The sequence below is a fragment of the Rhopilema esculentum genome, chromosome 11 (assembly GCF_057945365.1).
Source record: "Rhopilema esculentum isolate cy_ngs chromosome 11, ASM5794536v1, whole genome shotgun sequence".
Classification (NCBI taxonomy): Eukaryota; Metazoa; Cnidaria; class Scyphozoa; order Rhizostomeae; family Rhizostomatidae; genus Rhopilema; species Rhopilema esculentum.
The window spans coordinates 17,070,846-17,098,563 of record NC_142825.1 but is presented as its reverse complement, the minus strand read 5'-3'; the positions used below and the strand labels follow the sequence as shown (position 1 = coordinate 17,098,563).

The following is a 27,718-nucleotide window of genomic DNA, read 5'->3' as shown; positions in this document are numbered from 1 at the left end:
GAGTTCCTCATAGAGGCAAACTTGAAAGCAAAAAAGCAAACCACTTCTAAGATAGTTTTAGCAAAAAGAAGCTTTTTTGACTCAGCTAAGGGATTTATTTATTGGTTTTTCGGGCATGTCAAAATGTTTTTGTGACCTTTCATTGAGTTATGACAGATAGAACATTGAGGGGGTGCACGTCGATTTTGCTGTTGTTTCCTGCTCACTACTTCATCAACTGAAAAGATAGAAAAAGAACCATTCATATATTTAAAGCCTCCCTTGATTATCATGGTAAAATGGTAAAACTATGGTTCAAATAAAGAAAATTTGGTACCTGATGTTGATGGAGGAACTGGAACAGTAACTGCTGATTTACGGGCAAAATGCTTTTCAATGGCAGCAAACCTATCTTCCTTTTCTATTGCTGAAGACATTGGACAAGGAGCGAGTTTATTTAAATGTTCAACTGTAGCATTCAGGTTGTTAGCAGCTATGGCATCCACCAATGTCTCATAGATATCAGGAACGTAATCTATGTTTGGGAATACAATGTCAGTACTGCACTTATTGTGTTACATATTTTCAATGTTGATTCTTTCTATTGTTTGAGTTTATTCAATATCGCAGACAATTAAACAAATGAATATACTAAATTATATGCTAGTGATCTTCAAATGCCCATACCAAATCTCTGTTTTACTTTGACTTCCTTGACAGTTGCTTCTCCGTTCTTGAATTTTGGGTAGGTGACCTTAACTTGGGGTGTACCAGATCCATCCTGTGTTGTTTGTACATCACGGTGCAAGTTTAAATTGAAGTGAACAATTGCCAAAATATGTCTTAAAAAGAAAGGAATATTTATGCAACAACAATGATCATGCCACTTTTACAATCTTAACAAATTCTTGAAAAGTGATATATGACAAGGATAAAAATATGCTTAATACAACCTACCTAATCAACATTCCTGTATAACTGAAAGCAATCATTTTCGGAGCAAAATGGTTCAATACAGAGTGGAAACCTTCTAATGCACTGGTCTGGGAAAGTGGAGATGCCTGTTTGATCCCATTTTGAAGGCTCTTCTTGGTCAAGGCCTGCCTCAGCTTTTCGTATACAGTTGTATCTGTTCAGTAAAAAAGGTAGCGCATTAAAATAAAATATGTACAGATGTGTCCAATTTTTTTATAATCTAACAGAAAAACAATTTATCAATATAAGTATGCTATCTAAAATACTATAGGAAGATTTTCCAAACAGTCAAAGTATTTTTTTTAGTTTCTCATAGGGAAGAGCCTAGTGTCTGTATTATATTCCTCTAAGAGAAAAGAAGGAACACTAAACAGAAACCATTTTTGACAAGTTTCGGTATAATTTTTCTAGGGAGACCAAACAAGACCAAATCAAACATTTACCTTTTTCTAGCCATTTTCTTTCTTCAATGTCTTCTCCGTGTGCGCAGTGGTCAAAAAGTGGATCTTCAAAACCAGTATGCTCATCCAAAATGTGCCAAAGGAAGGAAACAAATTTTGCCCAGATAATATCTCCATTGCCATCAGGTGTTGATGTGGCACTCCAGTACAAATGCCTTTCACAAGCCTTGATCCATTCAGACAAGTCTCCACAATCTTTGGTATTTGAAATGCTCAGAAGAATCTTTCGAATTTCTGAAAATAAAACAAGAAGATTCCTTAAGTTAGGGTCGCTGAACTACAATTAATATTTTCTTTTGCATTAAGTGGACTAACTGAGGGTTAACTGGGGAGTGAGATTAGCTTTTTTGGCAATGGAATTAAGAATGATCATCAAGCAACTGGAGCTGGAAAAATAAATTCTAGTACTGGGACCATTATTTCAAGGAGTGTTGGACTTTAGTGACCAATCTGCAAATAAGGTAAACAACACCTACTTTTCTTCAAATGCCAAAGATCAAAATAGTGCAATACATCTTTTCGCTCCTCTCTGAAGTATTTAGCGATGGACAAGTGTCTGTCAGAGATGAATGTTGTCACATTAAGTCCATTGTTCTCCAGAAACTGTAAGCTGCGCTTGAAACCCTCAAACTCCATGGCAGTACTACTTCCAATCTCATTGCGCTTTCATTGAGTATAAAAGGTAATAACAATATTGTGAATACAAGAAAACACCAGAAACTAAAACTAGCTTTTAACCTTAAATGTTATTAGGATCTGTGATGTATTTTGTTGTTATCAAAGAGAAAACTGAATCAGTGAATGTATTAGTGATGAAATATAAAAATATACCACAAAATTTAAAATTTGAATTACCTTATACTCACAGAATAGTTTATAGTCATTAAACCATATAGTCAAAGTTTTCTGTGAACACCATTTGTTAGAGTCAAGGAAAAGAAAGATACCTGAACAAGAGAAAAGTGTATGATTTGTGATGTATTGCAGCAGAATAGGCTGTAAGCTCCAAACTTGGCACTATGGCCCATACTGTCATGCCTCCCATCCCCAGAAACCACCAGTTGTTCTCCAGATTCTGTTAATGATGAAATCATTCTATTTTGGGTATTTATCCAGTATTGGTAGACAGCTGGGAAAAGCTTTTCCTAAAAAGTGAAGGAGGGACATTGATTACATCTTGGACCACCTCACTCAAGCAAGTTATTGCATTTTGTTTCTACAGTGATGGTAAATATAAGCAGTGAGCATGTCAAAATGTAAATACTGTTCACCTTTTGATGTTTGAAAAATGTTGATAATGAGATGCAAGCAAGACCCATATGATTAAAGATGTGTGAAACCTTAGTAGCTGAACTACCACCAACAAGTATTGCAAAGGACAAAAGGAGGTTTGCAGCAGGAATCTTTGTGCCAGGAAAAAGGGGTTGACTTTGCCATTTGTTTTCATTTCTTATACAGTCTTCATTCTGACAAACAGTCTTGACCTCAATCATGGTTCCAACTCTCCGCATGGTAATTTTTGGGTCATCTGATTTGCACAGAGAGCAGAATCTGAACAGAAGAAGAAGCTGCGACAAGAAGACAATAAATTTGGGTTCTTTTTTATGATCAGATTTCTCCTCACTGAAAAATGAAACAAAATCAAGTTGAGCTGAAGAGTGGGAAATGGTTACATTGCAACATTGACTCTGATAATTTCAGAACAAAACTACCTTACCTATATAACACAATGTTTAGAGTAGAATTTAATAAATTCCCCCAGACTTTAAGATTTTGAATAATCTTGATGTTTTGCCTTTCAAACTCTTTAAAGGCCTGATTCAAATAAAATTCATATCATTTTATAACCTTATGTCATCATCACTTCCAACTGCTTGCAACTCTGTTTCTTCCTCAATGTCAAAATAGTCCTCTGATTCAGAGATATTGTCCATTGATTCAGCTTCATCTACTGGTGACTCTACATTGGCAAAAGACGCATTAAGATCTGCCTGCATTTCTGACCACTCCAACTTTGATAATATTTCTAAAAATGAAAAATTCCAGTCAATTGTTGAAACAAGGCAACAAAGATTTTCCTAATTTGTTAATGCAAAAAAGGTCTATAATTTTTGCGGATGTATAATATCTTTATCAGAGCGAGTAATTCTATTACTTTTTATCATGGCAGTAGCTTATCAATTATAGTATATCTCACTCAATTCAAATGTTACATTCTGGGGCATTTTGAATGTATTTATATTAGTTTGTCTTAACTTACCATTTTTAGCCTTAATTTCTTCCTTAAGTTTAAGAACTTCAGACTTCTTTGCTATCCACATGTTGCGTGTTCTACGGTGTCTGCTCAAAAGCCATTTACAATTTAGACAACCAGGTGTCTGACTTGCAAAATCCTCCATCTATAAAAATAGGAAAGCTTCATGTAAATACAATAATAATTGTGATTCGCATATATCGCCATTAGGGCTTCTGGTGAAAGCATTTCAGTCTAGAAAGTCACATAAAAAGCAAAGCAAGTCATAATATCATTACACATCAACTCTGGCAATTCATTCAAACATGCATGCATACACACATATATATTTATAGTTCTTTGTTTGCTAACTCAGGTCATGCTAAGGCAAATAAAGAGAGCTAACATGCTAATGCTAGTGCTCTGATGCTGGTAGGATAAATTCTCAACAATAAAATATCCACCTTGGTGCTATTTTCATCCTGTGCTAGATATATTTGACTATCATTTTCTATGTAGTCTTCATCTTGTGTATCATCGTCCTCGTCATCACCATCAAAGTCCTCTTCTTGTTCCTTGTGGGTTTCTTTCATTGCATTTCTAATGAACTGCAAGAGATTCAAATGAAGGATTACTTCAAAACTAGAAGTAATTCAGCAAGGGGGTCACACTAGGGTCTAGAAAGTAGCATGCTGACTTTGCTAATGTTAAGGATTTATTGAACCTTGCCAACGAAATAAATTTATACTCAAGCAGAACATGAATTTAGCAAAATTCTTTGAAGTTTCACAAAATTTGTAGCTGTATCTTTTGCAATACTATCAAAAATTAGGTTCACCCCCCTGGTGGGATGCCAATGGGGGAGGATCTGCCAGATCCTTTTCATATTCACAGATCTCAAAAAAACAATTTTGCAACTGAAACACACTAAGAATAGCTTCAGAGTACTTATGTTAACTTTAAATATTCAACGGACTTCAAATATTGGCATGAACCTAACCCCCACCCCTACCCATTTTGAAAGGTAGCGAGTATGAAATTAAATAAATGAAAAGAGAGAATCTGTCAAACAAACCATTCGATGCTGGCGTGAGGTCCTTGGCCTCTTGACTCCTTTATTTGCAGCACTCTTTCCTCCTTTGGCTGGTGCCGAAGTGCTAGGCCCATCCTGATCTCCGTCTGTTTCGCCCGTCTCCACTTCCATGCTTGTCGCGAATATCGAAGGAACCGCACTTACCCCTAAATCATCTCTAACAAGGCTCCTTTTTAAATTGCTAGTAAAACCTTGAATTGCAAAATTCTGCCTTTCAAAGTCTTCCGGCTTAAAGTGAACGGAGCATACGGAAGAATACTTTGATGGCTGAAAATTCGCTCTTTTGGTCCTAATAAAGTTGACCCACAGCTTTCTTCGGCGACAAGCTGCTGGATTTTCATCCTGCCAATATGGAATTCTATGTAATGAGATGCCCTTTACCTTAGAATTTTCATTGGAGCACCCATAAACGACACACCTGTCCGGCATTTTGCTAATTCGTGTATAGGATAGACCACACTACTGCAATTACCGGGAAGTGTTTACTTTGCGGCTTCCCGGAATGTACGTCACAAGAGCTCGCCCCATGCCTTTTAGCAAAAGCGCGAATTTTTGAAAATTTGGTCCAAAGCCGCGGTTAAAAGACTGCATTTCTCTTGAAGAGGAAAGGATTTTCGAAAAATTAAATCAAAATCATAATCAACTGAGCATTTTGCAACATTTATGATCATATTTAAATTGGGCTAGATAGGCACTTTAAAGTGCCTATCTAACCAAATTTTCAATATCGGTGTTAAAACTTTTTTTAAATCCGATGACTATACTTGTGACGAATAACCTTTTGTTTAAATTTTTACGACTTTTTATCTCTTAAAATAAGAGGTTCAAAGTGCTACTTTTTGGAAAAATCGCGCTTCTAAGGGTCTGAGTCGAGGGAGGCGCGTGACGTACATTCCGGGACACCGCTCCCTGGGCGAATAGGCAAAGATGTCTTCCGAATCGGAGTGTGACGACGCCACTTCAGTACAAAGCTCATCAAGCGATTTTGAACAAGAAGTTGAGGGTGCAACTGCAGCTACAGCCAACTTGAATTTAAACGGTAACGAAAGCTATGGGCCATATGCTGATGAACCTCGCGCGAATCAGGATTGGATCAGAAATTATCGTAGGAGAAGAAGGGAGGAAAGTGAGCGGACAGAAATGCTAGCTTTGCGACTAAATGGCACAACCCCAATAGAGCAATGGTAAGGATTTGTCTTTCAAAAATAATATGAATGTAGCTAGTTTCATTCATTCAATTTGTATGAGTGTTTTCATGACTAATAGCCCTTTGTTTGCAACGGATTATTGAAGAAACTTGATATGGGCCTAGAGGCTACGGGCTATCGTAAAGTTACGACACACTTGCAGCAGATCATGTTGTATAATAAATCAGACTGAGGTTAACTATACTGACTAAAAATTCATTAAGCGTGACTTAAAATTCATACAAACCATGGGAGGTACCTCGAATCATTGAATTAGGCCTATGAGGCTTATTAATTTGCAACGTTTTTTGGTGTGAGGATTTATTCTAGTACAAGGCTTTTTACAGGGGTGGCTTATAAAGTATATATTTATTTATATACATATATATATATAATATGAAAGTGGCCATAAAAATATTTTGCAGGAATTAAATTCTTGTAGATCATCATAAATGTTGTGTTGTCGTGAAAATGCTTCGTTTGTTTTTGTTTCTTGTTTATCTGTTTTCTTTATAATTGGCTAAATCATGCATTGCAAAAATAAGCATGTAGGGGTAGCGGTTTTTCACATCCACAGTAGGGGCTGATTGGATGGGGCTTATTTACAGGGGTGCATTTGAAAATATTATTATATGTTTCTGCCTTTTTGTTTGCACTTAAATTGGATACTTTTTGGTGACTGGCAAAGGAAATATCTAAGCTTTGTCATTTCAAGAGATCAATCTCCAGAAATTAAGCTTTGTCAATTTTTTGTTTCCACATCTCAATTGTAAAAAACAAACAAAAAGAAGCAAGGGTAGACACCATTAACACTTTTTCTGTCAGAACCATCATTTTTATAATACTTTATTCTTAACTTTTCACTTTTTCCTATATTTTCATTTTCTTCACTTTTTCCTATACCTTAGGTGCAAGTGTGGTAATTGCAATTTGACTAAACTTGCAAAACCAAAAGAGTGTTGCTGTTGCAGTGATCTTGAGGCTGTCAATGTTTGTCTTTCAGACAAAAGAATTCTGGCAGATCTCAATGATGTACCCAAATGTGTAACTGAGCACCCAGCATTTGAGCCAGTAATTCTTGGAAAATGGTCACTGAGGCAGGCAGCAGATCGATACAGGACAAGAGAAAAAAGCCATTATAAAAACACTGGTGATGAAAATAAGTATGTACAACATTTGTTAGATACTTATTATATTTGCATACTTGTGGACATCAGTTATTATATCACAAACTGAACAAAATTTAAATGTAAGGTTTATCTATTAAATCTATCTTGGCAATTTGTACAGAATTTAGCTTCACAAAGCTTTCTAAACGTTTTCCAATTCAGTACTTATTTATTGTGAATATGTGCATGTAAAGCACAAGAAATCAGTTTGTGTTCATGCAATATTTCTAAAATTGTTGATTTCTGGACATATACTCATAGTTTATTATTTTGAATCTTTTCTAGATTCCTTCGCGCTATCTCTTATAGAGAATTTACAAGGCTGGTGCATGGCAGAATAGGAAACAAAAGAATCCCTCTCCCAGCCTGTGCTTACAACAAAATCAGGCAGAAATTTCCTTCTGAAGAGATGACTGGCTATGAGTCCGATAGTGACTGAGTAGCTCACAATGTTATTTTACATTTTAATCAAAGTTTGTTTTATATGATAAAGGTCTGTAATATCATTCAGACAAAGTAAGCTGCTTCAACACTTTCCGATGATTTTGGGTCAATACAAAATGTAGAATTGAGTTCCTCATAGAGGCAAACTTGAAAGCAAAAAAGCAAACCACTTCTAAGATAGTTTTAGCAAAAAGAAGCTTTTTTGACTCAGCTAAGGGATTTATTTATTGGTTTTTCGGGCATGTCAAAATGTTTTTGTGACCTTTCATTGAGTTATGACAGATAGAACATTGAGGGGGTGCACGTCGATTTTGCTGTTGTTTCCTGCTCACTACTTCATCAACTGAAAAGATAGAAAAAGAACCATTCATATATTTAAAGCCTCCCTTGATTATCATGGTAAAATGGTAAAACTATGGTTCAAATAAAGAAAATTTGGTACCTGATGTTGATGGAGGAACTGGAACAGTAACTGCTGATTTACGGGCAAAATGCTTTTCAATGGCAGCAAACCTATCTTCCTTTTCTATTGCTGAAGACATTGGACAAGGAGCGAGTTTATTTAAATGTTCAACTGTAGCATTCAGGTTGTTAGCAGCTATGGCATCCACCAATGTCTCATAGATATCAGGAACGTAATCTATGTTTGGGAATACAATGTCAGTACTGCACTTATTGTGTTACATATTTTCAATGTTGATTCTTTCTATTGTTTGAGTTTATTCAATATCGCAGACAATTAAACAAATGAATATACTAAATTATATGCTAGTGATCTTCAAATGCCCATACCAAATCTCTGTTTTACTTTGACTTCCTTGACAGTTGCTTCTCCGTTCTTGAATTTTGGGTAGGTGACCTTAACTTGGGGTGTACCAGATCCATCCTGTGTTGTTTGTACATCACGGTGCAAGTTTAAATTGAAGTGAACAATTGCCAAAATATGTCTTAAAAAGAAAGGAATATTTATGCAACAACAATGATCATGCCACTTTTACAATCTTAACAAATTCTTGAAAAGTGATATATGACAAGGATAAAAATATGCTTAATACAACCTACCTAATCAACATTCCTGTATAACTGAAAGCAATCATTTTCGGAGCAAAATGGTTCAATACAGAGTGGAAACCTTCTAATGCACTGGTCTGGGAAAGTGGAGATGCCTGTTTGATCCCATTTTGAAGGCTCTTCTTGGTCAAGGCCTGCCTCAGCTTTTCGTATACAGTTGTATCTGTTCAGTAAAAAAGGTAGCGCATTAAAATAAAATATGTACAGATGTGTCCAATTTTTTTATAATCTAACAGAAAAACAATTTATCAATATAAGTATGCTATCTAAAATACTATAGGAAGATTTTCCAAACAGTCAAAGTATTTTTTTTAGTTTCTCATAGGGAAGAGCCTAGTGTCTGTATTATATTCCTCTAAGAGAAAAGAAGGAACACTAAACAGAAACCATTTTTGACAAGTTTCGGTATAATTTTTCTAGGGAGACCAAACAAGACCAAATCAAACATTTACCTTTTTCTAGCCATTTTCTTTCTTCAATGTCTTCTCCGTGTGCGCAGTGGTCAAAAAGTGGATCTTCAAAACCAGTATGCTCATCCAAAATGTGCCAAAGGAAGGAAACAAATTTTGCCCAGATAATATCTCCATTGCCATCAGGTGTTGATGTGGCACTCCAGTACAAATGCCTTTCACAAGCCTTGATCCATTCAGACAAGTCTCCACAATCTTTGGTATTTGAAATGCTCAGAAGAATCTTTCGAATTTCTGAAAATAAAACAAGAAGATTCCTTAAGTTAGGGTCGCTGAACTACAATTAATATTTTCTTTTGCATTAAGTGGACTAACTGAGGGTTAACTGGGGAGTGAGATTAGCTTTTTTGGCAATGGAATTAAGAATGATCATCAAGCAACTGGAGCTGGAAAAATAAATTCTAGTACTGGGACCATTATTTCAAGGAGTGTTGGACTTTAGTGACCAATCTGCAAATAAGGTAAACAACACCTACTTTTCTTCAAATGCCAAAGATCAAAATAGTGCAATACATCTTTTCGCTCCTCTCTGAAGTATTTAGCGATGGACAAGTGTCTGTCAGAGATGAATGTTGTCACATTAAGTCCATTGTTCTCCAGAAACTGTAAGCTGCGCTTGAAACCCTCAAACTCCATGGCAGTACTACTTCCAATCTCATTGCGCTTTCATTGAGTATAAAAGGTAATAACAATATTGTGAATACAAGAAAACACCAGAAACTAAAACTAGCTTTTAACCTTAAATGTTATTAGGATCTGTGATGTATTTTGTTGTTATCAAAGAGAAAACTGAATCAGTGAATGTATTAGTGATGAAATATAAAAATATACCACAAAATTTAAAATTTGAATTACCTTATACTCACAGAATAGTTTATAGTCATTAAACCATATAGTCAAAGTTTTCTGTGAACACCATTTGTTAGAGTCAAGGAAAAGAAAGATACCTGAACAAGAGAAAAGTGTATGATTTGTGATGTATTGCAGCAGAATAGGCTGTAAGCTCCAAACTTGGCACTATGGCCCATACTGTCATGCCTCCCATCCCCAGAAACCACCAGTTGTTCTCCAGATTCTGTTAATGATGAAATCATTCTATTTTGGGTATTTATCCAGTATTGGTAGACAGCTGGGAAAAGCTTTTCCTAAAAAGTGAAGGAGGGACATTGATTACATCTTGGACCACCTCACTCAAGCAAGTTATTGCATTTTGTTTCTACAGTGATGGTAAATATAAGCAGTGAGCATGTCAAAATGTAAATACTGTTCACCTTTTGATGTTTGAAAAATGTTGATAATGAGATGCAAGCAAGACCCATATGATTAAAGATGTGTGAAACCTTAGTAGCTGAACTACCACCAACAAGTATTGCAAAGGACAAAAGGAGGTTTGCAGCAGGAATCTTTGTGCCAGGAAAAAGGGGTTGACTTTGCCATTTGTTTTCATTTCTTATACAGTCTTCATTCTGACAAACAGTCTTGACCTCAATCATGGTTCCAACTCTCCGCATGGTAATTTTTGGGTCATCTGATTTGCACAGAGAGCAGAATCTGAACAGAAGAAGAAGCTGCGACAAGAAGACAATAAATTTGGGTTCTTTTTTATGATCAGATTTCTCCTCACTGAAAAATGAAACAAAATCAAGTTGAGCTGAAGAGTGGGAAATGGTTACATTGCAACATTGACTCTGATAATTTCAGAACAAAACTACCTTACCTATATAACACAATGTTTAGAGTAGAATTTAATAAATTCCCCCAGACTTTAAGATTTTGAATAATCTTGATGTTTTGCCTTTCAAACTCTTTAAAGGCCTGATTCAAATAAAATTCATATCATTTTATAACCTTATGTCATCATCACTTCCAACTGCTTGCAACTCTGTTTCTTCCTCAATGTCAAAATAGTCCTCTGATTCAGAGATATTGTCCATTGATTCAGCTTCATCTACTGGTGACTCTACATTGGCAAAAGACGCATTAAGATCTGCCTGCATTTCTGACCACTCCAACTTTGATAATATTTCTAAAAATGAAAAATTCCAGTCAATTGTTGAAACAAGGCAACAAAGATTTTCCTAATTTGTAAATGCAAAAAAGGTCTATAATTTTTGCGGATGTATAATATCTTTATCAGAGCGAGTAATTCTATTACTTTTTATCATGGCAGTAGCTTATCAATTATAGTATATCTCACTCAATTCAAATGTTACATTCTGGGGCATTTTGAATGTATTTATATTAGTTTGTCTTAACTTACCATTTTTAGCCTTAATTTCTTCCTTAAGTTTAAGAACTTCAGACTTCTTTGCTATCCACATGTTGCGTGTTCTACGGTGTCTGCTCAAAAGCCATTTACAATTTAGACAACCAGGTGTCTGACTTGCAAAATCCTCCATCTATAAAAATAGGAAAGCTTCATGTAAATACAATAATAATTGTGATTCGCATATATCGCCATTAGGGCTTCTGGTGAAAGCATTTCAGTCTAGAAAGTCACATAAAAAGCAAAGCAAGTCATAATATCATTACACATCAACTCTGGCAATTCATTCAAACATGCATGCATACACACATATATATTTATAGTTCTTTGTTTGCTAACTCAGGTCATGCTAAGGCAAATAAAGAGAGCTAACATGCTAATGCTAGTGCTCTGATGCTGGTAGGATAAATTCTCAACAATAAAATATCCACCTTGGTGCTATTTTCATCCTGTGCTAGATATATTTGACTATCATTTTCTATGTAGTCTTCATCTTGTGTATCATCGTCCTCGTCATCACCATCAAAGTCCTCTTCTTGTTCCTTGTGGGTTTCTTTCATTGCATTTCTAATGAACTGCAAGAGATTCAAATGAAGGATTACTTCAAAACTAGAAGTAATTCAGCAAGGGGGTCACACTAGGGTCTAGAAAGTAGCATGCTGACTTTGCTAATGTTAAGGATTTATTGAACCTTGCCAACGAAATAAATTTATACTCAAGCAGAACATGAATTTAGCAAAATTCTTTGAAGTTTCACAAAATTTGTAGCTGTATCTTTTGCAATACTATCAAAAATTAGGTTCACCCCCCTGGTGGGATGCCAATGGGGGAGGATCTGCCAGATCCTTTTCATATTCACAGATCTCAAAAAAACAATTTTGCAACTGAAACACACTAAGAATAGCTTCAGAGTACTTATGTTAACTTTAAATATTCAACGGACTTCAAATATTGGCATGAACCTAACCCCCACCCCTACCCATTTTGAAAGGTAGCGAGTATGAAATTAAATAAATGAAAAGAGAGAATCTGTCAAACAAACCATTCGATGCTGGCGTGAGGTCCTTGGCCTCTTGACTCCTTTATTTGCAGCACTCTTTCCTCCTTTGGCTGGTGCCGAAGTGCTAGGCCCATCCTGATCTCCGTCTGTTTCGCCCGTCTCCACTTCCATGCTTGTCGCGAATATCGAAGGAACCGCACTTACCCCTAAATCATCTCTAACAAGGCTCCTTTTTAAATTGCTAGTAAAACCTTGAATTGCAAAATTCTGCCTTTCAAAGTCTTCCGGCTTAAAGTGAACGGAGCATACGGAAGAATACTTTGATGGCTGAAAATTCGCTCTTTTGGTCCTAATAAAGTTGACCCACAGCTTTCTTCGGCGACAAGCTGCTGGATTTTCATCCTGCCAATATGGAATTCTATGTAATGAGATGCCCTTTACCTTAGAATTTTCATTGGAGCACCCATAAACGACACACCTGTCCGGCATTTTGCTAATTCGTGTATAGGATAGACCACACTACTGCAATTACCGGGAAGTGTTTACTTTGCGGCTTCCCGGAATGTACGTCACAAGAGCTCGCCCCATGCCTTTTAGCAAAAGCGCGAATTTTTGAAAATTTGGTCCAAAGCCGCGGTTAAAAGACTGCATTTCTCTTGAAGAGGAAAGGATTTTCGAAAAATTAAATCAAAATCATAATCAACTGAGCATTTTGCAACATTTATGATCATATTTAAATTGGGCTAGATAGGCACTTTAAAGTGCCTATCTAACCAAATTTTCAATATCGGTGTTAAAACTTTTTTTAAATCCGATGACTATACTTGTGACGAATAACCTTTTGTTTAAATTTTTACGACTTTTTATCTCTTAAAATAAGAGGTTCAAAGTGCTACTTTTTGGAAAAATCGCGCTTCTAAGGGTCTGAGTCGAGGGAGGCGCGTGACGTACATTCCGGGACACCGCTCCCTGGGCGAATAGGCAAAGATGTCTTCCGAATCGGAGTGTGACGACGCCACTTCAGTACAAAGCTCATCAAGCGATTTTGAACAAGAAGTTGAGGGTGCAACTGCAGCTACAGCCAACTTGAATTTAAACGGTAACGAAAGCTATGGGCCATATGCTGATGAACCTCGCGCGAATCAGGATTGGATCAGAAATTATCGTAGGAGAAGAAGGGAGGAAAGTGAGCGGACAGAAATGCTAGCTTTGCGACTAAATGGCACAACCCCAATAGAGCAATGGTAAGGATTTGTCTTTCAAAAATAATATGAATGTAGCTAGTTTCATTCATTCAATTTGTATGAGTGTTTTCATGACTAATAGCCCTTTGTTTGCAACGGATTATTGAAGAAACTTGATATGGGCCTAGAGGCTACGGGCTATCGTAAAGTTACGACACACTTGCAGCAGATCATGTTGTATAATAAATCAGACTGAGGTTAACTATACTGACTAAAAATTCATTAAGCGTGACTTAAAATTCATACAAACCATGGGAGGTACCTCGAATCATTGAATTAGGCCTATGAGGCTTATTAATTTGCAACGTTTTTTGGTGTGAGGATTTATTCTAGTACAAGGCTTTTTACAGGGGTGGCTTATAAAGTATATATTTATTTATATACATATATATATATAATATGAAAGTGGCCATAAAAATATTTTGCAGGAATTAAATTCTTGTAGATCATCATAAATGTTGTGTTGTCGTGAAAATGCTTCGTTTGTTTTTGTTTCTTGTTTATCTGTTTTCTTTATAATTGGCTAAATCATGCATTGCAAAAATAAGCATGTAGGGGTAGCGGTTTTTCACATCCACAGTAGGGGCTGATTGGATGGGGCTTATTTACAGGGGTGCATTTGAAAATATTATTATATGTTTCTGCCTTTTTGTTTGCACTTAAATTGGATACTTTTTGGTGACTGGCAAAGGAAATATCTAAGCTTTGTCATTTCAAGAGATCAATCTCCAGAAATTAAGCTTTGTCAATTTTTTGTTTCCACATCTCAATTGTAAAAAACAAACAAAAAGAAGCAAGGGTAGACACCATTAACACTTTTTCTGTCAGAACCATCATTTTTATAATACTTTATTCTTAACTTTTCACTTTTTCCTATATTTTCATTTTCTTCACTTTTTCCTATACCTTAGGTGCAAGTGTGGTAATTGCAATTTGACTAAACTTGCAAAACCAAAAGAGTGTTGCTGTTGCAGTGATCTTGAGGCTGTCAATGTTTGTCTTTCAGACAAAAGAATTCTGGCAGATCTCAATGATGTACCCAAATGTGTAACTGAGCACCCAGCATTTGAGCCAGTAATTCTTGGAAAATGGTCACTGAGGCAGGCAGCAGATCGATACAGGACAAGAGAAAAAAGCCATTATAAAAACACTGGTGATGAAAATAAGTATGTACAACATTTGTTGGATACTTATTATATTTGCATACTTGTGGACATCAGTTATTATATCACAAACTGAACAAAATTTAAATGTAAGGTTTATCTATTAAATCTATCTTGGCAATTTGTACAGAATTTAGCTTCACAAAGCTTTCTAAACGTTTTCCAATTCAGTACTTATTTATTGTGAATATGTGCATGTAAAGCACAAGAAATCAGTTTGTGTTCATGCAATATTTCTAAAATTGTTGATTTCTGGACATATACTCATAGTTTATTATTTTGAATCTTTTCTAGATTCCTTCGCGCTATCTCTTATAGAGAATTTACAAGGCTGGTGCATGGCAGAATAGGAAACAAAAGAATCCCTCTCCCAGCCTGTGCTTACAACAAAATCAGGCAGAAATTTCCTTCTGAAGAGATGACTGGCTATGAGTCCGATAGTGACTGAGTAGCTCACAATGTTATTTTACATTTTAATCAAAGTTTGTTTTATATGATAAAGGTCTGTAATATCATTCAGACAAAGTAAGCTGCTTCAACACTTTCCGATGATTTTGGGTCAATACAAAATGTAGAATTGAGTTCCTCATAGAGGCAAACTTGAAAGCAAAAAAGCAAACCACTTCTAAGATAGTTTTAGCAAAAAGAAGCTTTTTTGACTCAGCTAAGGGATTTATTTATTGGTTTTTCGGGCATGTCAAAATGTTTTTGTGACCTTTCATTGAGTTATGACAGATAGAACATTGAGGGGGTGCACGTCGATTTTGCTGTTGTTTCCTGCTCACTACTTCATCAACTGAAAAGATAGAAAAAGAACCATTCATATATTTAAAGCCTCCCTTGATTATCATGGTAAAATGGTAAAACTATGGTTCAAATAAAGAAAATTTGGTACCTGATGTTGATGGAGGAACTGGAACAGTAACTGCTGATTTACGGGCAAAATGCTTTTCAATGGCAGCAAACCTATCTTCCTTTTCTATTGCTGAAGACATTGGACAAGGAGCGAGTTTATTTAAATGTTCAACTGTAGCATTCAGGTTGTTAGCAGCTATGGCATCCACCAATGTCTCATAGATATCAGGAACGTAATCTATGTTTGGGAATACAATGTCAGTACTGCACTTATTGTGTTACATATTTTCAATGTTGATTCTTTCTATTGTTTGAGTTTATTCAATATCGCAGACAATTAAACAAATGAATATACTAAATTATATGCTAGTGATCTTCAAATGCCCATACCAAATCTCTGTTTTACTTTGACTTCCTTGACAGTTGCTTCTCCGTTCTTGAATTTTGGGTAGGTGACCTTAACTTGGGGTGTACCAGATCCATCCTGTGTTGTTTGTACATCACGGTGCAAGTTTAAATTGAAGTGAACAATTGCCAAAATATGTCTTAAAAAGAAAGGAATATTTATGCAACAACAATGATCATGCCACTTTTACAATCTTAACAAATTCTTGAAAAGTGATATATGACAAGGATAAAAATATGCTTAATACAACCTACCTAATCAACATTCCTGTATAACTGAAAGCAATCATTTTCGGAGCAAAATGGTTCAATACAGAGTGGAAACCTTCTAATGCACTGGTCTGGGAAAGTGGAGATGCCTGTTTGATCCCATTTTGAAGGCTCTTCTTGGTCAAGGCCTGCCTCAGCTTTTCGTATACAGTTGTATCTGTTCAGTAAAAAAGGTAGCGCATTAAAATAAAATATGTACAGATGTGTCCAATTTTTTTATAATCTAACAGAAAAACAATTTATCAATATAAGTATGCTATCTAAAATACTATAGGAAGATTTTCCAAACAGTCAAAGTATTTTTTTTAGTTTCTCATAGGGAAGAGCCTAGTGTCTGTATTATATTCCTCTAAGAGAAAAGAAGGAACACTAAACAGAAACCATTTTTGACAAGTTTCGGTATAATTTTTCTAGGGAGACCAAACAAGACCAAATCAAACATTTACCTTTTTCTAGCCATTTTCTTTCTTCAATGTCTTCTCCGTGTGCGCAGTGGTCAAAAAGTGGATCTTCAAAACCAGTATGCTCATCCAAAATGTGCCAAAGGAAGGAAACAAATTTTGCCCAGATAATATCTCCATTGCCATCAGGTGTTGATGTGGCACTCCAGTACAAATGCCTTTCACAAGCCTTGATCCATTCAGACAAGTCTCCACAATCTTTGGTATTTGAAATGCTCAGAAGAATCTTTCGAATTTCTGAAAATAAAACAAGAAGATTCCTTAAGTTAGGGTCGCTGAACTACAATTAATATTTTCTTTTGCATTAAGTGGACTAACTGAGGGTTAACTGGGGAGTGAGATTAGCTTTTTTGGCAATGGAATTAAGAATGATCATCAAGCAACTGGAGCTGGAAAAATAAATTCTAGTACTGGGACCATTATTTCAAGGAGTGTTGGACTTTGGTGACCAATCTGCAAATAAGGTAAACAACACCTACTTTTCTTCAAATGCCAAAGATCAAAATAGTGCAATACATCTTTTCGCTCCTCTCTGAAGTATTTAGCGATGGACAAGTGTCTGTCAGAGATGAATGTTGTCACATTAAGTCCATTGTTCTCCAGAAACTGTAAGCTGCGCTTGAAACCCTCAAACTCCATGGCAGTACTACTTCCAATCTCATTGCGCTTTCATTGAGTATAAAAGGTAATAACAATATTGTGAATACAAGAAAACACCAGAAACTAAAACTAGCTTTTAACCTTAAATGTTATTAGGATCTGTGATGTATTTTGTTGTTATCAAAGAGAAAACTGAATCAGTGAATGTATTAGTGATGAAATATAAAAATATACCACAAAATTTAAAATTTGAATTACCTTATACTCACAGAATAGTTTATAGTCATTAAACCATATAGTCAAAGTTTTCTGTGAACACCATTTGTTAGAGTCAAGGAAAAGAAAGATACCTGAACAAGAGAAAAGTGTATGATTTGTGATGTATTGCAGCAGAATAGGCTGTAAGCTCCAAACTTGGCACTATGGCCCATACTGTCATGCCTCCCATCCCCAGAAACCACCAGTTGTTCTCCAGATTCTGTTAATGATGAAATCATTCTATTTTGGGTATTTATCCAGTATTGGTAGACAGCTGGGAAAAGCTTTTCCTAAAAAGTGAAGGAGGGACATTGATTACATCTTGGACCACCTCACTCAAGCAAGTTATTGCATTTTGTTTCTACAGTGATGGTAAATATAAGCAGTGAGCATGTCAAAATGTAAATACTGTTCACCTTTTGATGTTTGAAAAATGTTGATAATGAGATGCAAGCAAGACCCATATGATTAAAGATGTGTGAAACCTTAGTAGCTGAACTACCACCAACAAGTATTGCAAAGGACAAAAGGAGGTTTGCAGCAGGAATCTTTGTGCCAGGAAAAAGGGGTTGACTTTGCCATTTGTTTTCATTTCTTATACAGTCTTCATTCTGACAAACAGTCTTGACCTCAATCATGGTTCCAACTCTCCGCATGGTAATTTTTGGGTCATCTGATTTGCACAGAGAGCAGAATCTGAACAGAAGAAGAAGCTGCGACAAGAAGACAATAAATTTGGGTTCTTTTTTATGATCAGATTTCTCCTCACTGAAAAATGAAACAAAATCAAGTTGAGCTGAAGAGTGGGAAATGGTTACATTGCAACATTGACTCTGATAATTTCAGAACAAAACTACCTTACCTATATAACACAATGTTTAGAGTAGAATTTAATAAATTCCCCCAGACTTTAAGATTTTGAATAATCTTGATGTTTTGCCTTTCAAACTCTTTAAAGGCCTGATTCAAATAAAATTCATATCATTTTATAACCTTATGTCATCATCACTTCCAACTGCTTGCAACTCTGTTTCTTCCTCAATGTCAAAATAGTCCTCTGATTCAGAGATATTGTCCATTGATTCAGCTTCATCTACTGGTGACTCTACATTGGCAAAAGACGCATTAAGATCTGCCTGCATTTCTGACCACTCCAACTTTGATAATATTTCTAAAAATGAAAAATTCCAGTCAATTGTTGAAACAAGGCAACAAAGATTTTCCTAATTTGTTAATGCAAAAAAGGTCTATAATTTTTGCGGATGTATAATATCTTTATCAGAGCGAGTAATTCTATTACTTTTTATCATGGCAGTAGCTTATCAATTATAGTATATCTCACTCAATTCAAATGTTACATTCTGGGGCATTTTGAATGTATTTATATTAGTTTGTCTTAACTTACCATTTTTAGCCTTAATTTCTTCCTTAAGTTTAAGAACTTCAGACTTCTTTGCTATCCACATGTTGCGTGTTCTACGGTGTCTGCTCAAAAGCCATTTACAATTTAGACAACCAGGTGTCTGACTTGCAAAATCCTCCATCTATAAAAATAGGAAAGCTTCATGTAAATACAATAATAATTGTGATTCGCATATATCGCCATTAGGGCTTCTGGTGAAAGCATTTCAGTCTAGAAAGTCACATAAAAAGCAAAGCAAGTCATAATATCATTACACATCAACTCTGGCAATTCATTCAAACATGCATGCATACACACATATATATTTATAGTTCTTTGTTTGCTAACTCAGGTCATGCTAAGGCAAATAAAGAGAGCTAACATGCTAATGCTAGTGCTCTGATGCTGGTAGGATAAATTCTCAACAATAAAATATCCACCTTGGTGCTATTTTCATCCTGTGCTAGATATATTTGACTATCATTTTCTATGTAGTCTTCATCTTGTGTATCATCGTCCTCGTCATCACCATCAAAGTCCTCTTCTTGTTCCTTGTGGGTTTCTTTCATTGCATTTCTAATGAACTGCAAGAGATTCAAATGAAGGATTACTTCAAAACTAGAAGTAATTCAGCAAGGGGGTCACACTAGGGTCTAGAAAGTAGCATGCTGACTTTGCTAATGTTAAGGATTTATTGAACCTTGCCAACGAAATAAATTTATACTCAAGCAGAACATGAATTTAGCAAAATTCTTTGAAGTTTCACAAAATTTGTAGCTGTATCTTTTGCAATACTATCAAAAATTAGGTTCACCCCCCTGGTGGGATGCCAATGGGGGAGGATCTGCCAGATCCTTTTCATATTCACAGATCTCAAAAAAACAATTTTGCAACTGAAACACACTAAGAATAGCTTCAGAGTACTTATGTTAACTTTAAATATTCAACGGACTTCAAATATTGGCATGAACCTAACCCCCACCCCTACCCATTTTGAAAGGTAGCGAGTATGAAATTAAATAAATGAAAAGAGAGAATCTGTCAAACAAACCATTCGATGCTGGCGTGAGGTCCTTGGCCTCTTGACTCCTTTATTTGCAGCACTCTTTCCTCCTTTGGCTGGTGCCGAAGTGCTAGGCCCATCCTGATCTCCGTCTGTTTCGCCCGTCTCCACTTCCATGCTTGTCGCGAATATCGAAGGAACCGCACTTACCCCTAAATCATCTCTAACAAGGCTCCTTTTTAAATTGCTAGTAAAACCTTGAATTGCAAAATTCTGCCTTTCAAAGTCTTCCGGCTTAAAGTGAACGGAGCATACGGAAGAATACTTTGATGGCTGAAAATTCGCTCTTTTGGTCCTAATAAAGTTGACCCACAGCTTTCTTCGGCGACAAGCTGCTGGATTTTCATCCTGCCAATATGGAATTCTATGTAATGAGATGCCCTTTACCTTAGAATTTTCATTGGAGCACCCATAAACGACACACCTGTCCGGCATTTTGCTAATTCGTGTATAGGATAGACCACACTACTGCAATTACCGGGAAGTGTTTACTTTGCGGCTTCCCGGAATGTACGTCACAAGAGCTCGCCCCATGCCTTTTAGCAAAAGCGCGAATTTTTGAAAATTTGGTCCAAAGCCGCGGTTAAAAGACTGCATTTCTCTTGAAGAGGAAAGGATTTTCGAAAAATTAAATCAAAATCATAATCAACTGAGCATTTTGCAACATTTATGATCATATTTAAATTGGGCTAGATAGGCACTTTAATGATTTTGAAATCTTCTTTACCTTGTACCTGTTGATCCTTGTACCTGCCTTGTACTTGCCTTGTACCTGTTGATTTGCTTTGGCATACAGTATCAAAGCTTGGTTCAAAATGTCTTTTGCCACACTTTCAGGAACCTTAATTTCAGCATAACCTAGGCACTGTCAAAAAATGATCACAATTTCATGGTTCTTAACGAGAGTATTAATATTTCCTTTCCAGTCCTTACAATGTGACCTCCCGATGTCAGGTTTTTGAACTGGATTTCTGCAACTGTAAAAATTTGCTCAACTTCCTTGCTGATTCTCCAAAGGCCTTCTCCATTAACGCAATCAACAAGGTTATGTGAAGCAGTTGAATCTATGCCTTGCTTTCCAGATTGAAGCAAAGCAATGGCCTGTTGGCTTGGTTTGGTTTTCCATTTGGAGGATCTACCCAGATGCTGGTTCAGACTAAACAGCACATAGCCACTGATATTGCAAGGCTGAGTTTTCTTTTACTGATAGACTTGTAGAGGTTTCTCTTACTATAGGAAGTTGAACTTTCCTCTTCTGCTTGATAAATGATACAATTTTGTCTGCTAATCTTGTGGCTAGAAGAACAGATGCTATCAAATCAAGTCCAGGAAAAAATTCTACTGCATGTATCGGCACTGATGCAGAAAAAATTCAAAAATTTTCTTGATATTGCCATTTTTTCAAAACATAAATATAGTGCCCTAATTTTTCCAAACATCACAAACTTTTGAAGGTCCTGATCTTGAGGAGAATGAAGAAATTTATATCCGCACTCTGTACTAATTAAATTTATATTCCTTGAACCTATTCCTCACAACTTCAGGGTAGCATTTGTCTTCACCAAGGATCTCAACACAATTATTTACCAGCTGACAGTAATCTTCAATCAAAAATGAATCTGGTTAATTTTTGTCAATATCTCGATGCTTTGTATTTTTGTGCCTTGATAGACCGCCCTTACTTCTACACTTTTTACCACAAATGTCACAGCAAAATCCACTCACTTCAAGCTCCAAAAGATAAAAATAGAGAGAAGATTTAGAATAACTGTAAAATAATGGAAGGAACTTAAGTGTTGGAAACAACAGATACTATGAAAATCATAGGCAGGGCTACCTGCTTTTCAACAACCAAAAATTGAAACTTCATCTGTTACTGATCAATTATTTTGGAATGGCCACGTAGGAAGTCTGATAAGAAAGCCTGAATAAAAACACTCTTGGAAAATTCTTTGAAGAGATACCTATGGCGATCAATGCTAAAATTGCACAATTTGAGTGTCAAGGATATTTAAATCATTGCTGAAAGTCTATGCGTACTGTTTTATATTAACTGCTAAGAACTTCAGATTAAGAATCTAAATATATTCTATCCAACCAATGACTCAGTTGTAACAACACAGCCCAGACCTTCAAATTTACATGGTGACAACATCATCGCTTTCTCTTTTATGTGCTCAACAAATCTTTATAAACATTTCTAACTTCCTTAGCTCTTAAACAGCATTATCGAATAAATCCTGAATCACGAGTTCATCGTCTAAAAAACCTGACTCAAAGAGCTCCATAATCATATCAAGATCATCGCCTGAAATCATATCCTCCTGCATTGCCGTTGCCATTTTAAAATTTTGTGTGCACGGTGATGGGTCATATGATATCTAAAACTAATCATAGCAACATGCATATCGGTGCCCTTTGATCTTTGTGCTCTTTCTAGACCAGAGTATTTTGAATGACTATGGCTGAATGCAGACGACACGAAAAGGATCCTGCCAGGAGAATATGTTGCTCTTCCACAGAAACACAAGGAATATGTAGTTCCATAGACATGTAGTTTACTGCTTTGGAGTTTACATTATATGCAACTCTATCCCTTCATTTACAGAAACTGATGAAGCTGCTTTTAAGACATGGATGGCTATATTCAAAACAAGATATTTGAAGGAAAGGAATCCACAAGCAACAAACTACCCGGGAAAAATCTATATACAGTGCTTCCATTTGTGCACAAGTAAATTACGTTTTTCATGACTATATACTGTTTTTCAAGTTACGTCTGCTGATCAACCGCCAAAACGAAAGAAATCTGGTGCAGGAAACAGAAAAGCAAAATCTGCAAGAAAGGAAGATGAGAACAAGCTTGGTATTGCGATCATGAAATACTTTAATGGAGGGAAAAATGAGTTAAGCAAAGAAATGCATGAAACTGAGGAAGCAGCAATAAATACGAAAGTTATCACAGGAGAAGAAAACTGCTTGATTGAGCTTGAGAACCTGAAATCTAAGGCTACAGGAGATGATCCTGCTTCAATGTCATATAATGTTTGTATCAGTGATACTAAAAGCACAGTTATCAATTCTGACCCAGATTATGATTATGCCCCTGAAGAAGGAAGCAGAGAAGATATAAATAGAAGCTATGAGTTTTAAAAGGCAACAGTCAATTCTGTAGAAAAAATGTCAAATTCAAGTGAAAAAATTGTATAAGCTTTCCAATTAACCAATCGATATCTATGGACGCGGATCACCATACATTCTACCCTGCCTCGATCGTTGGTTTGAATCTTAAGATTGAAGAAAAAGCTCTGCTTATCCAGATGGAGCCTTACTGGCACAAAATGCTTAAAGCGCACCAAGGTGATAAAAGAGGTGCGAAAGGAAGAGGCTCAAAGCTGACATTTCTCAGCCAAAATACACAGAAGGCAGTCATAAATATTATTGGAGATGAGATAAAATCAGAACTTGTAAAAAAGATACGTGACTGCAGAGCTTTAATTGCTGATACTACTCCAGACATCAGTTAACATGAGCAGTAACGTATTTGCATTAGAGTAATTACGAGAGCTGATCAATGCTCAGAACACCTTTTGTTCTGTAAAAGAGCACCAGGAACAACTGCACTTGAGATATACATCTGCATAGCGACCGCTCTTACTGGTAAAGAAATCTTATTTGCAAAATTGGTTGCCCAAACATATGATGGTGCATCTTATATGAGTGGCTGCTAAAATGGGTTGCAAGCGATTATTAAAGAGAAAGTTAGAGCGCATGTCCTGTATGTACATTGCACAAACAGATAATCTTGTTCTCTCTGATTCTGCTTAGGGCAGTGGCTATTGTCGGGCCTAGGGCCGGCTTTAGAATGGAGAAGTAGGGCGACTCCTTCCCTCCACTAGCCTGGGTGTTCACAGTTGGGGCTGTGAACTCTGATAACATTTGCTATCCTACCCGTAGCCCCCCGTGTCAGGGTACGACAATGGCGGTTCTGGCTACCAACTCGACACCAGCTCCGGCACTCGGCAGTGATGTCTTCGTCAACTCGGCAACATCGCTGGCACCTGGCATGAATGCACTGTCAACTCGGCAACATCCATGGCAAAAAAACAACAGAAGCATCATGCAGTTGTCTCAACTTTGTTGTGCCACTGGTCAATGTGATCTTCTGCCAAGGGACACTATCGTGCACCGTTTAGTGTCGTCATCATAGGTGCAGCCTCACTCAAATAAAATGATGGAAGCAGATTTGAATTTAACCGACCAAGCTACCGCACCCGGGGCAACCGATGCGCCACAGGTCACGGCCATGGTGAAAAAGAAGCGAAATCCGTGCAAATCACTCTATCTAAAGCTTGGTGCATGGAATGTAAGAACAACAAATGACAGCGATGCTTCGATCAGACCAGAACGCGCAACAGCCATTATATCTAAAGAACTTTAAAGTCGTCAATCGATATTTGTGCACTAAGTGAAGTTCGTCGACCTGGAACAGGGAACCTTGTGGAGATAAGTCATACAATCTTTTGGAGTGGGAGTGTCAAGAAAGAAGCTGGTGTTGGCTTTGCGATACGCAACAAACTTCTTATCCAATCCGATCTGAACCCAATCCCTATAAATGATCGTCTCTCAACACTGCGAGTATTGTTAAAAGATGACGATTATTTGACGCTCATCAGTGTGTATGGACCCACCATGCAAAGAAGTCAAGAGGAAAAAGAACAGTTTTATGAACAGTTAGGTGATTGCTTAGAGAATGCTAGAAACGACAAAATAATTGTGCTTGGTGATCTAAATGCTCGTGTTGGAAAAGATTGGTCATCTTGGCCCTCCATAATCGGTAAACATGGTATTGGAAATATGAACTCCAACGGTCTAATGTTGCTTGAATTTTGCGCCAGACACCAATTATCTGTCATGGGAACCATGTTTCAATTGAAAGACTCTTTAAAAACCACTTGGCAGCATCCACGATCGAAACATTACCACCAAAACAATTCATCAATGTCACCAAAATCGACCCAAATGCTGATTGTCTCACGGATCATAAGTTGTTAATGTCAAGCTGCAACTTCCGAATTCATCGTAGAGAGAAAGGGACAAAGCCTCCTAAAAAGTTCGACATCACATTGACGCCAGAGAAGAAGCAACGCCTGCAATCGTTTCTTGATGAGAATCTACCGAATTGTAGACACGACTGGGAAGAATTTAAAACGATTTTACAAGAAGCAGCAAAACACACCTTTGATCAAAAGAAAAAAGTAGCAAATGATTGGTTTGACGAACACGACGAAGAGATACAACGACTCCTGAAAGATAAACGCTTGAATCGGAACGAATTGCGTGAACGAATAAGACAACTGAAAAATCAATGGTTCTACGAAAGAGCTGTAGAAGCTGAACGATATGCCCAGTCCAAGAATCACCGAGAGTTTTATGCAACTGTCAGCAAAGTCTATGGTCCTAGGAGCAAGTCGACTCACCCTTTTCGTTCCAAAGACGGCAACCTTCTCACGTCATCCACCAATATCAAAAAGAGATGGGTGGAACACTTTGACGAACTCCTCAATCAACCTACTGATGATGACGATAGCCTCATTGACGAAATTGAGCAGCTTCCCATTGATAACTCCCTCGACCTCCCATTAACAGAAGAGGAACTTGACACTGCACTAAAAAACACAAAGCTTGGTAAAAGCCCTGGTCCCGACGGCGTTCTTCCCGAAGTTCTCGTACACGGAGGAAATACACTGAAAGCTTTTCTCTTTGCCATAATCTCAATGTTTTGGATTACTGAGAACATGCCATCCGAAGTAACTGACCCAAACATCACTATTCTCTTTAAAGGAGAAGTCCGGGATAATATTAAGTTACCATTACAAGGGGTTTTTTGAGGTGCTGAATTCATTAGCAATCTTTATTTTTCAAAATTCGGGCTTGTTTCTGAGAAATTAGAACCGAAAGACAAAATGCGGGTCGAATCCCGAAAAAGGACGGGATTGATTGCGCTTTGTCCCGCGGTAGAGCGTTCACGCTTTGTGACGTCAAAGGTGATCAGTGGTGTTGAGCAATAGTACTAATAGTATCGCTACAAAACGTGAGAACCGTTTAAAGAAAATTGTTTTTGTGGAAATGGCGCAAGGTCATGAAGATGAAATCTTTGAAGACGAACGTTTAACGATCAGAAGACTTCAGATTGAACCATTTATGTTCGAACCTGGTGCTGACGGATTAGAGCGAGAGGATAGTTTCTCAACTGGGCAGGGATCAACTGGCGATAGCGATGAGGAAGAAGAGATGCCTGATGTAAATCTAGAAAGAATCGGAAATACTGAGTGGTATGTTGATTTCACCTATACCTTTGCACTTTGTTATGTTTTTGAATGCGGGCGTTCGGATTTTTGCCTTTTTTGTCATGTTTTGACTATTGACTAAAACAGTATGGTCATTCATTAGCTAGGCCTATTAATAGAGATCTCTAGATAGAGACTAACTTTGATATGCCTTATTGACCGGAGGCCAGTAACAGTAGAACGATGACATAAATTTCAGTTTATCTCCCGTTTGTAAACATTTTTAGGTGCCAATGCGGGAAGTGCACACGTATGCCTACCGGCCGTGAGAGTTTGTGTTGTCGTGAAGTTTACAGGGTGCGGCTAAAGGCAGATGACAAGAACTTACAATGTATAGGCGAAGACGAAGATTTTAAGACCGTATGCTTAAATACAGCAGTAATATTGACAGCAATCTACCAGTATGTTGAGGATGAAACTTACTTGGATGATACACCAACATTTGAGTAAGTTATAATTACATATTATATCTGAAGCATTTTAAATAGTTAGAGGGCACAGCAAGGGGGAGACACTGGTATATCTCATAAAACTGCAATTATCCTAAGAGTACAAATGACTATATACCTACTGAAGAATTAGAGTTAGATTTTTCATTAAATGTAATAGGTTGGAATCTACAAATCTAACATTTCTAAAATATGCAAAAAGGACACTTGTGAGAAGGGGCACTTTTTCAAATTTCGAGACACATGTCCCTGATCCCTAGTGCACCCAATTCTGACGTCTTTGCAATTGTTTATATGAGCACCCCTTTCATCAATTTACCTGCAGGAGTTATCATCATTACAAATTAACATATGAAAAGAAAAATTCCCTTGATATGAATAATCTAGTCACTGTACAATTTTTTGTTCTATGTACACATTTTATGTAGGAAGGTAACATGTTGTTTAGAAAATCTGGAATGAATTTGAGAAAAAATATGATGAATTTTCTTTCTACATCAATCACTAGGTATTTTTCAGGAGGTCCTATTCATAGGTGTTTTGTCTAGCACAAATTGGCCATGTGGTTAAAAAACCTTTTTCTCATTTATCTATTCCAGATTGTTTCGATACATCAGCTACCGACAGTTTGTAAGATGGATTTGGCACAGACTTGGAAAGCACAGACGAGAAAAACTGCCTGCTTGTGTTGTCTGCTCCATAAGGAAAAAATTTCCTTCAAATGAATATACCGGCTTTAAATACCCAAAACTGGACATCTAAGATTTAAATGCAAAAATGATTATATTTTAAATTTTAACCCGGAAAAGAATTTACTGCTTCTAGCTGCTGTGTAGAGAAATTAAATACA

General features: G+C 36.7%; 6 protein-coding genes and 1 pseudogene across 9 annotated transcripts; 3 read left to right on the top strand and 4 right to left on the bottom strand.

Annotated features, from left to right (window-relative positions):
• Positions 1 to 80: 80 nt before the first annotated feature.
• LOC148959149 (uncharacterized) lies at positions 81 to 5,170 on the bottom strand. 2 transcript variants are annotated; one of them, XM_089111267.1, is made up of 12 exons: positions 4,724 to 5,170; positions 4,113 to 4,256; positions 3,676 to 3,814; positions 3,264 to 3,441; positions 2,687 to 3,038; positions 2,363 to 2,560; positions 1,892 to 2,078; positions 1,398 to 1,649; positions 937 to 1,108; positions 667 to 821; positions 317 to 514; positions 81 to 217 (listed from the first exon to the last, which is right to left on the bottom strand). In XM_089111267.1, exons 1-12 carry the CDS (start codon positions 5,168 to 5,170, stop codon positions 99 to 101), a joined length of 2,541 nt encoding a protein of 846 aa, XP_088967393.1. In that variant the 3' UTR covers positions 81 to 98. The 2 variants fall into 2 exon arrangements, with proteins under 2 accessions (XP_088967393.1, XP_088967394.1); XM_089111268.1 differs by lacking the exon at positions 317 to 514 and having other exon boundaries at positions 88 to 217.
• A 286-nt stretch (positions 5,171 to 5,456) lies between these two features.
• On the top strand, positions 5,457 to 7,536 carry LOC148959148 (uncharacterized). Its single transcript, XM_089111277.1, has 3 exons — positions 5,457 to 5,925; positions 6,837 to 7,091; positions 7,383 to 7,536. The coding sequence occupies exons 1-3, from the start codon at positions 5,669 to 5,671 to the stop codon at positions 7,534 to 7,536; spliced, it is 666 nt and encodes a 221-aa protein (XP_088967403.1). The 5' UTR covers positions 5,457 to 5,668.
• Positions 7,537 to 7,747: 211 nt separating this feature from the next.
• Positions 7,748 to 13,064, bottom strand: LOC148959147 (uncharacterized). 2 transcript variants are annotated; one of them, XM_089111261.1, is made up of 12 exons: positions 12,391 to 13,064; positions 11,780 to 11,923; positions 11,343 to 11,481; positions 10,931 to 11,108; positions 10,354 to 10,705; positions 10,030 to 10,227; positions 9,559 to 9,745; positions 9,065 to 9,316; positions 8,604 to 8,775; positions 8,334 to 8,488; positions 7,984 to 8,181; positions 7,748 to 7,884 (listed from the first exon to the last, which is right to left on the bottom strand). In XM_089111261.1, exons 1-12 carry the CDS (start codon positions 12,835 to 12,837, stop codon positions 7,766 to 7,768), a joined length of 2,541 nt encoding a protein of 846 aa, XP_088967387.1. In that variant the 5' UTR covers positions 12,838 to 13,064; the 3' UTR covers positions 7,748 to 7,765. The 2 variants fall into 2 exon arrangements, with proteins under 2 accessions (XP_088967387.1, XP_088967388.1); XM_089111262.1 differs by lacking the exon at positions 7,984 to 8,181 and having other exon boundaries at positions 7,755 to 7,884.
• A 271-nt stretch (positions 13,065 to 13,335) lies between these two features.
• Positions 13,336 to 15,203, top strand: LOC148959146 (uncharacterized). Its single transcript, XM_089111275.1, has 3 exons — positions 13,336 to 13,592; positions 14,504 to 14,758; positions 15,050 to 15,203. The coding sequence occupies exons 1-3, from the start codon at positions 13,336 to 13,338 to the stop codon at positions 15,201 to 15,203; spliced, it is 666 nt and encodes a 221-aa protein (XP_088967401.1).
• A 211-nt stretch (positions 15,204 to 15,414) lies between these two features.
• Positions 15,415 to 20,744, bottom strand: LOC148959145 (uncharacterized). Of its 2 annotated transcripts, XM_089111265.1 has the most exons (12): positions 20,058 to 20,744; positions 19,447 to 19,590; positions 19,010 to 19,148; positions 18,598 to 18,775; positions 18,021 to 18,372; positions 17,697 to 17,894; positions 17,226 to 17,412; positions 16,732 to 16,983; positions 16,271 to 16,442; positions 16,001 to 16,155; positions 15,651 to 15,848; positions 15,415 to 15,551 (listed from the first exon to the last, which is right to left on the bottom strand). In XM_089111265.1, exons 1-12 carry the CDS (start codon positions 20,502 to 20,504, stop codon positions 15,433 to 15,435), a joined length of 2,541 nt encoding a protein of 846 aa, XP_088967391.1. In that variant the 5' UTR covers positions 20,505 to 20,744; the 3' UTR covers positions 15,415 to 15,432. The 2 variants fall into 2 exon arrangements, with proteins under 2 accessions (XP_088967391.1, XP_088967392.1); XM_089111266.1 differs by lacking the exon at positions 15,651 to 15,848 and having other exon boundaries at positions 15,422 to 15,551.
• Positions 20,745 to 20,928: 184 nt separating this feature from the next.
• On the bottom strand, positions 20,929 to 22,411 carry LOC148959144 (uncharacterized; annotated as a pseudogene).
• Positions 22,412 to 26,198: 3,787 nt separating this feature from the next.
• LOC135693498 (uncharacterized) lies at positions 26,199 to 27,630 on the top strand. Its single transcript, XM_065212005.2, has 3 exons — positions 26,199 to 26,404; positions 26,647 to 26,865; positions 27,468 to 27,630. Exons 1-3 carry the CDS (start codon positions 26,199 to 26,201, stop codon positions 27,628 to 27,630), a joined length of 588 nt encoding a protein of 195 aa, XP_065068077.2.
• The last annotated feature ends 88 nt before the right edge of the window (positions 27,631 to 27,718 follow it).

Excerpts from the sequence above, each read along its gene's own strand:
- LOC148959149 (XM_089111267.1), bottom strand. The coding sequence starts at position 5,170 with ATGCCGGACAGGTGTGTCGTTTATGGGTGCTCCAATGAAAATTCTAAG. Across the intron at positions 2,561-2,686 it reads CATTTTTCAAACATCAAAAG|GAAAAGCTTTTCCCAGCTGT; the intron begins GTGAACAGTATT and ends TTCACTTTTTAG. Across the intron at positions 822-936 it reads TATACAGGAATGTTGATTAG|ACATATTTTGGCAATTGTTC; the intron begins GTAGGTTGTATT and ends TTTCTTTTTAAG.
- LOC148959148 (XM_089111277.1), top strand. The coding sequence starts at position 5,669 with ATGTCTTCCGAATCGGAGTGTGACGACGCCACTTCAGTACAAAGCTCA. Across the intron at positions 5,926-6,836 it reads ACAACCCCAATAGAGCAATG|GTGCAAGTGTGGTAATTGCA; the intron begins GTAAGGATTTGT and ends CCTATACCTTAG. Across the intron at positions 7,092-7,382 it reads AACACTGGTGATGAAAATAA|ATTCCTTCGCGCTATCTCTT; the intron begins GTATGTACAACA and ends AATCTTTTCTAG.
- LOC148959147 (XM_089111261.1), bottom strand. The coding sequence starts at position 12,837 with ATGCCGGACAGGTGTGTCGTTTATGGGTGCTCCAATGAAAATTCTAAG. Across the intron at positions 9,746-10,029 it reads TACACTTTTCTCTTGTTCAG|CGCAATGAGATTGGAAGTAG; the intron begins GTATCTTTCTTT and ends ACTCAATGAAAG. Across the intron at positions 7,885-7,983 it reads AGTTCCTCCATCAACATCAG|TTGATGAAGTAGTGAGCAGG; the intron begins GTACCAAATTTT and ends CTATCTTTTCAG.
- LOC148959146 (XM_089111275.1), top strand. The coding sequence starts at position 13,336 with ATGTCTTCCGAATCGGAGTGTGACGACGCCACTTCAGTACAAAGCTCA. Across the intron at positions 13,593-14,503 it reads ACAACCCCAATAGAGCAATG|GTGCAAGTGTGGTAATTGCA; the intron begins GTAAGGATTTGT and ends CCTATACCTTAG. Across the intron at positions 14,759-15,049 it reads AACACTGGTGATGAAAATAA|ATTCCTTCGCGCTATCTCTT; the intron begins GTATGTACAACA and ends AATCTTTTCTAG.
- LOC148959145 (XM_089111265.1), bottom strand. The coding sequence starts at position 20,504 with ATGCCGGACAGGTGTGTCGTTTATGGGTGCTCCAATGAAAATTCTAAG. Across the intron at positions 19,591-20,057 it reads CCTCACGCCAGCATCGAATG|TTCATTAGAAATGCAATGAA; the intron begins GTTTGTTTGACA and ends AATCTCTTGCAG. Across the intron at positions 16,984-17,225 it reads TCTTTGGCATTTGAAGAAAA|AAATTCGAAAGATTCTTCTG; the intron begins GTAGGTGTTGTT and ends TTTTATTTTCAG.
- LOC135693498 (XM_065212005.2), top strand. The coding sequence starts at position 26,199 with ATGGCGCAAGGTCATGAAGATGAAATCTTTGAAGACGAACGTTTAACG. Across the intron at positions 26,405-26,646 it reads AGAATCGGAAATACTGAGTG|GTGCCAATGCGGGAAGTGCA; the intron begins GTATGTTGATTT and ends AAACATTTTTAG. Across the intron at positions 26,866-27,467 it reads GATGATACACCAACATTTGA|ATTGTTTCGATACATCAGCT; the intron begins GTAAGTTATAAT and ends TATCTATTCCAG.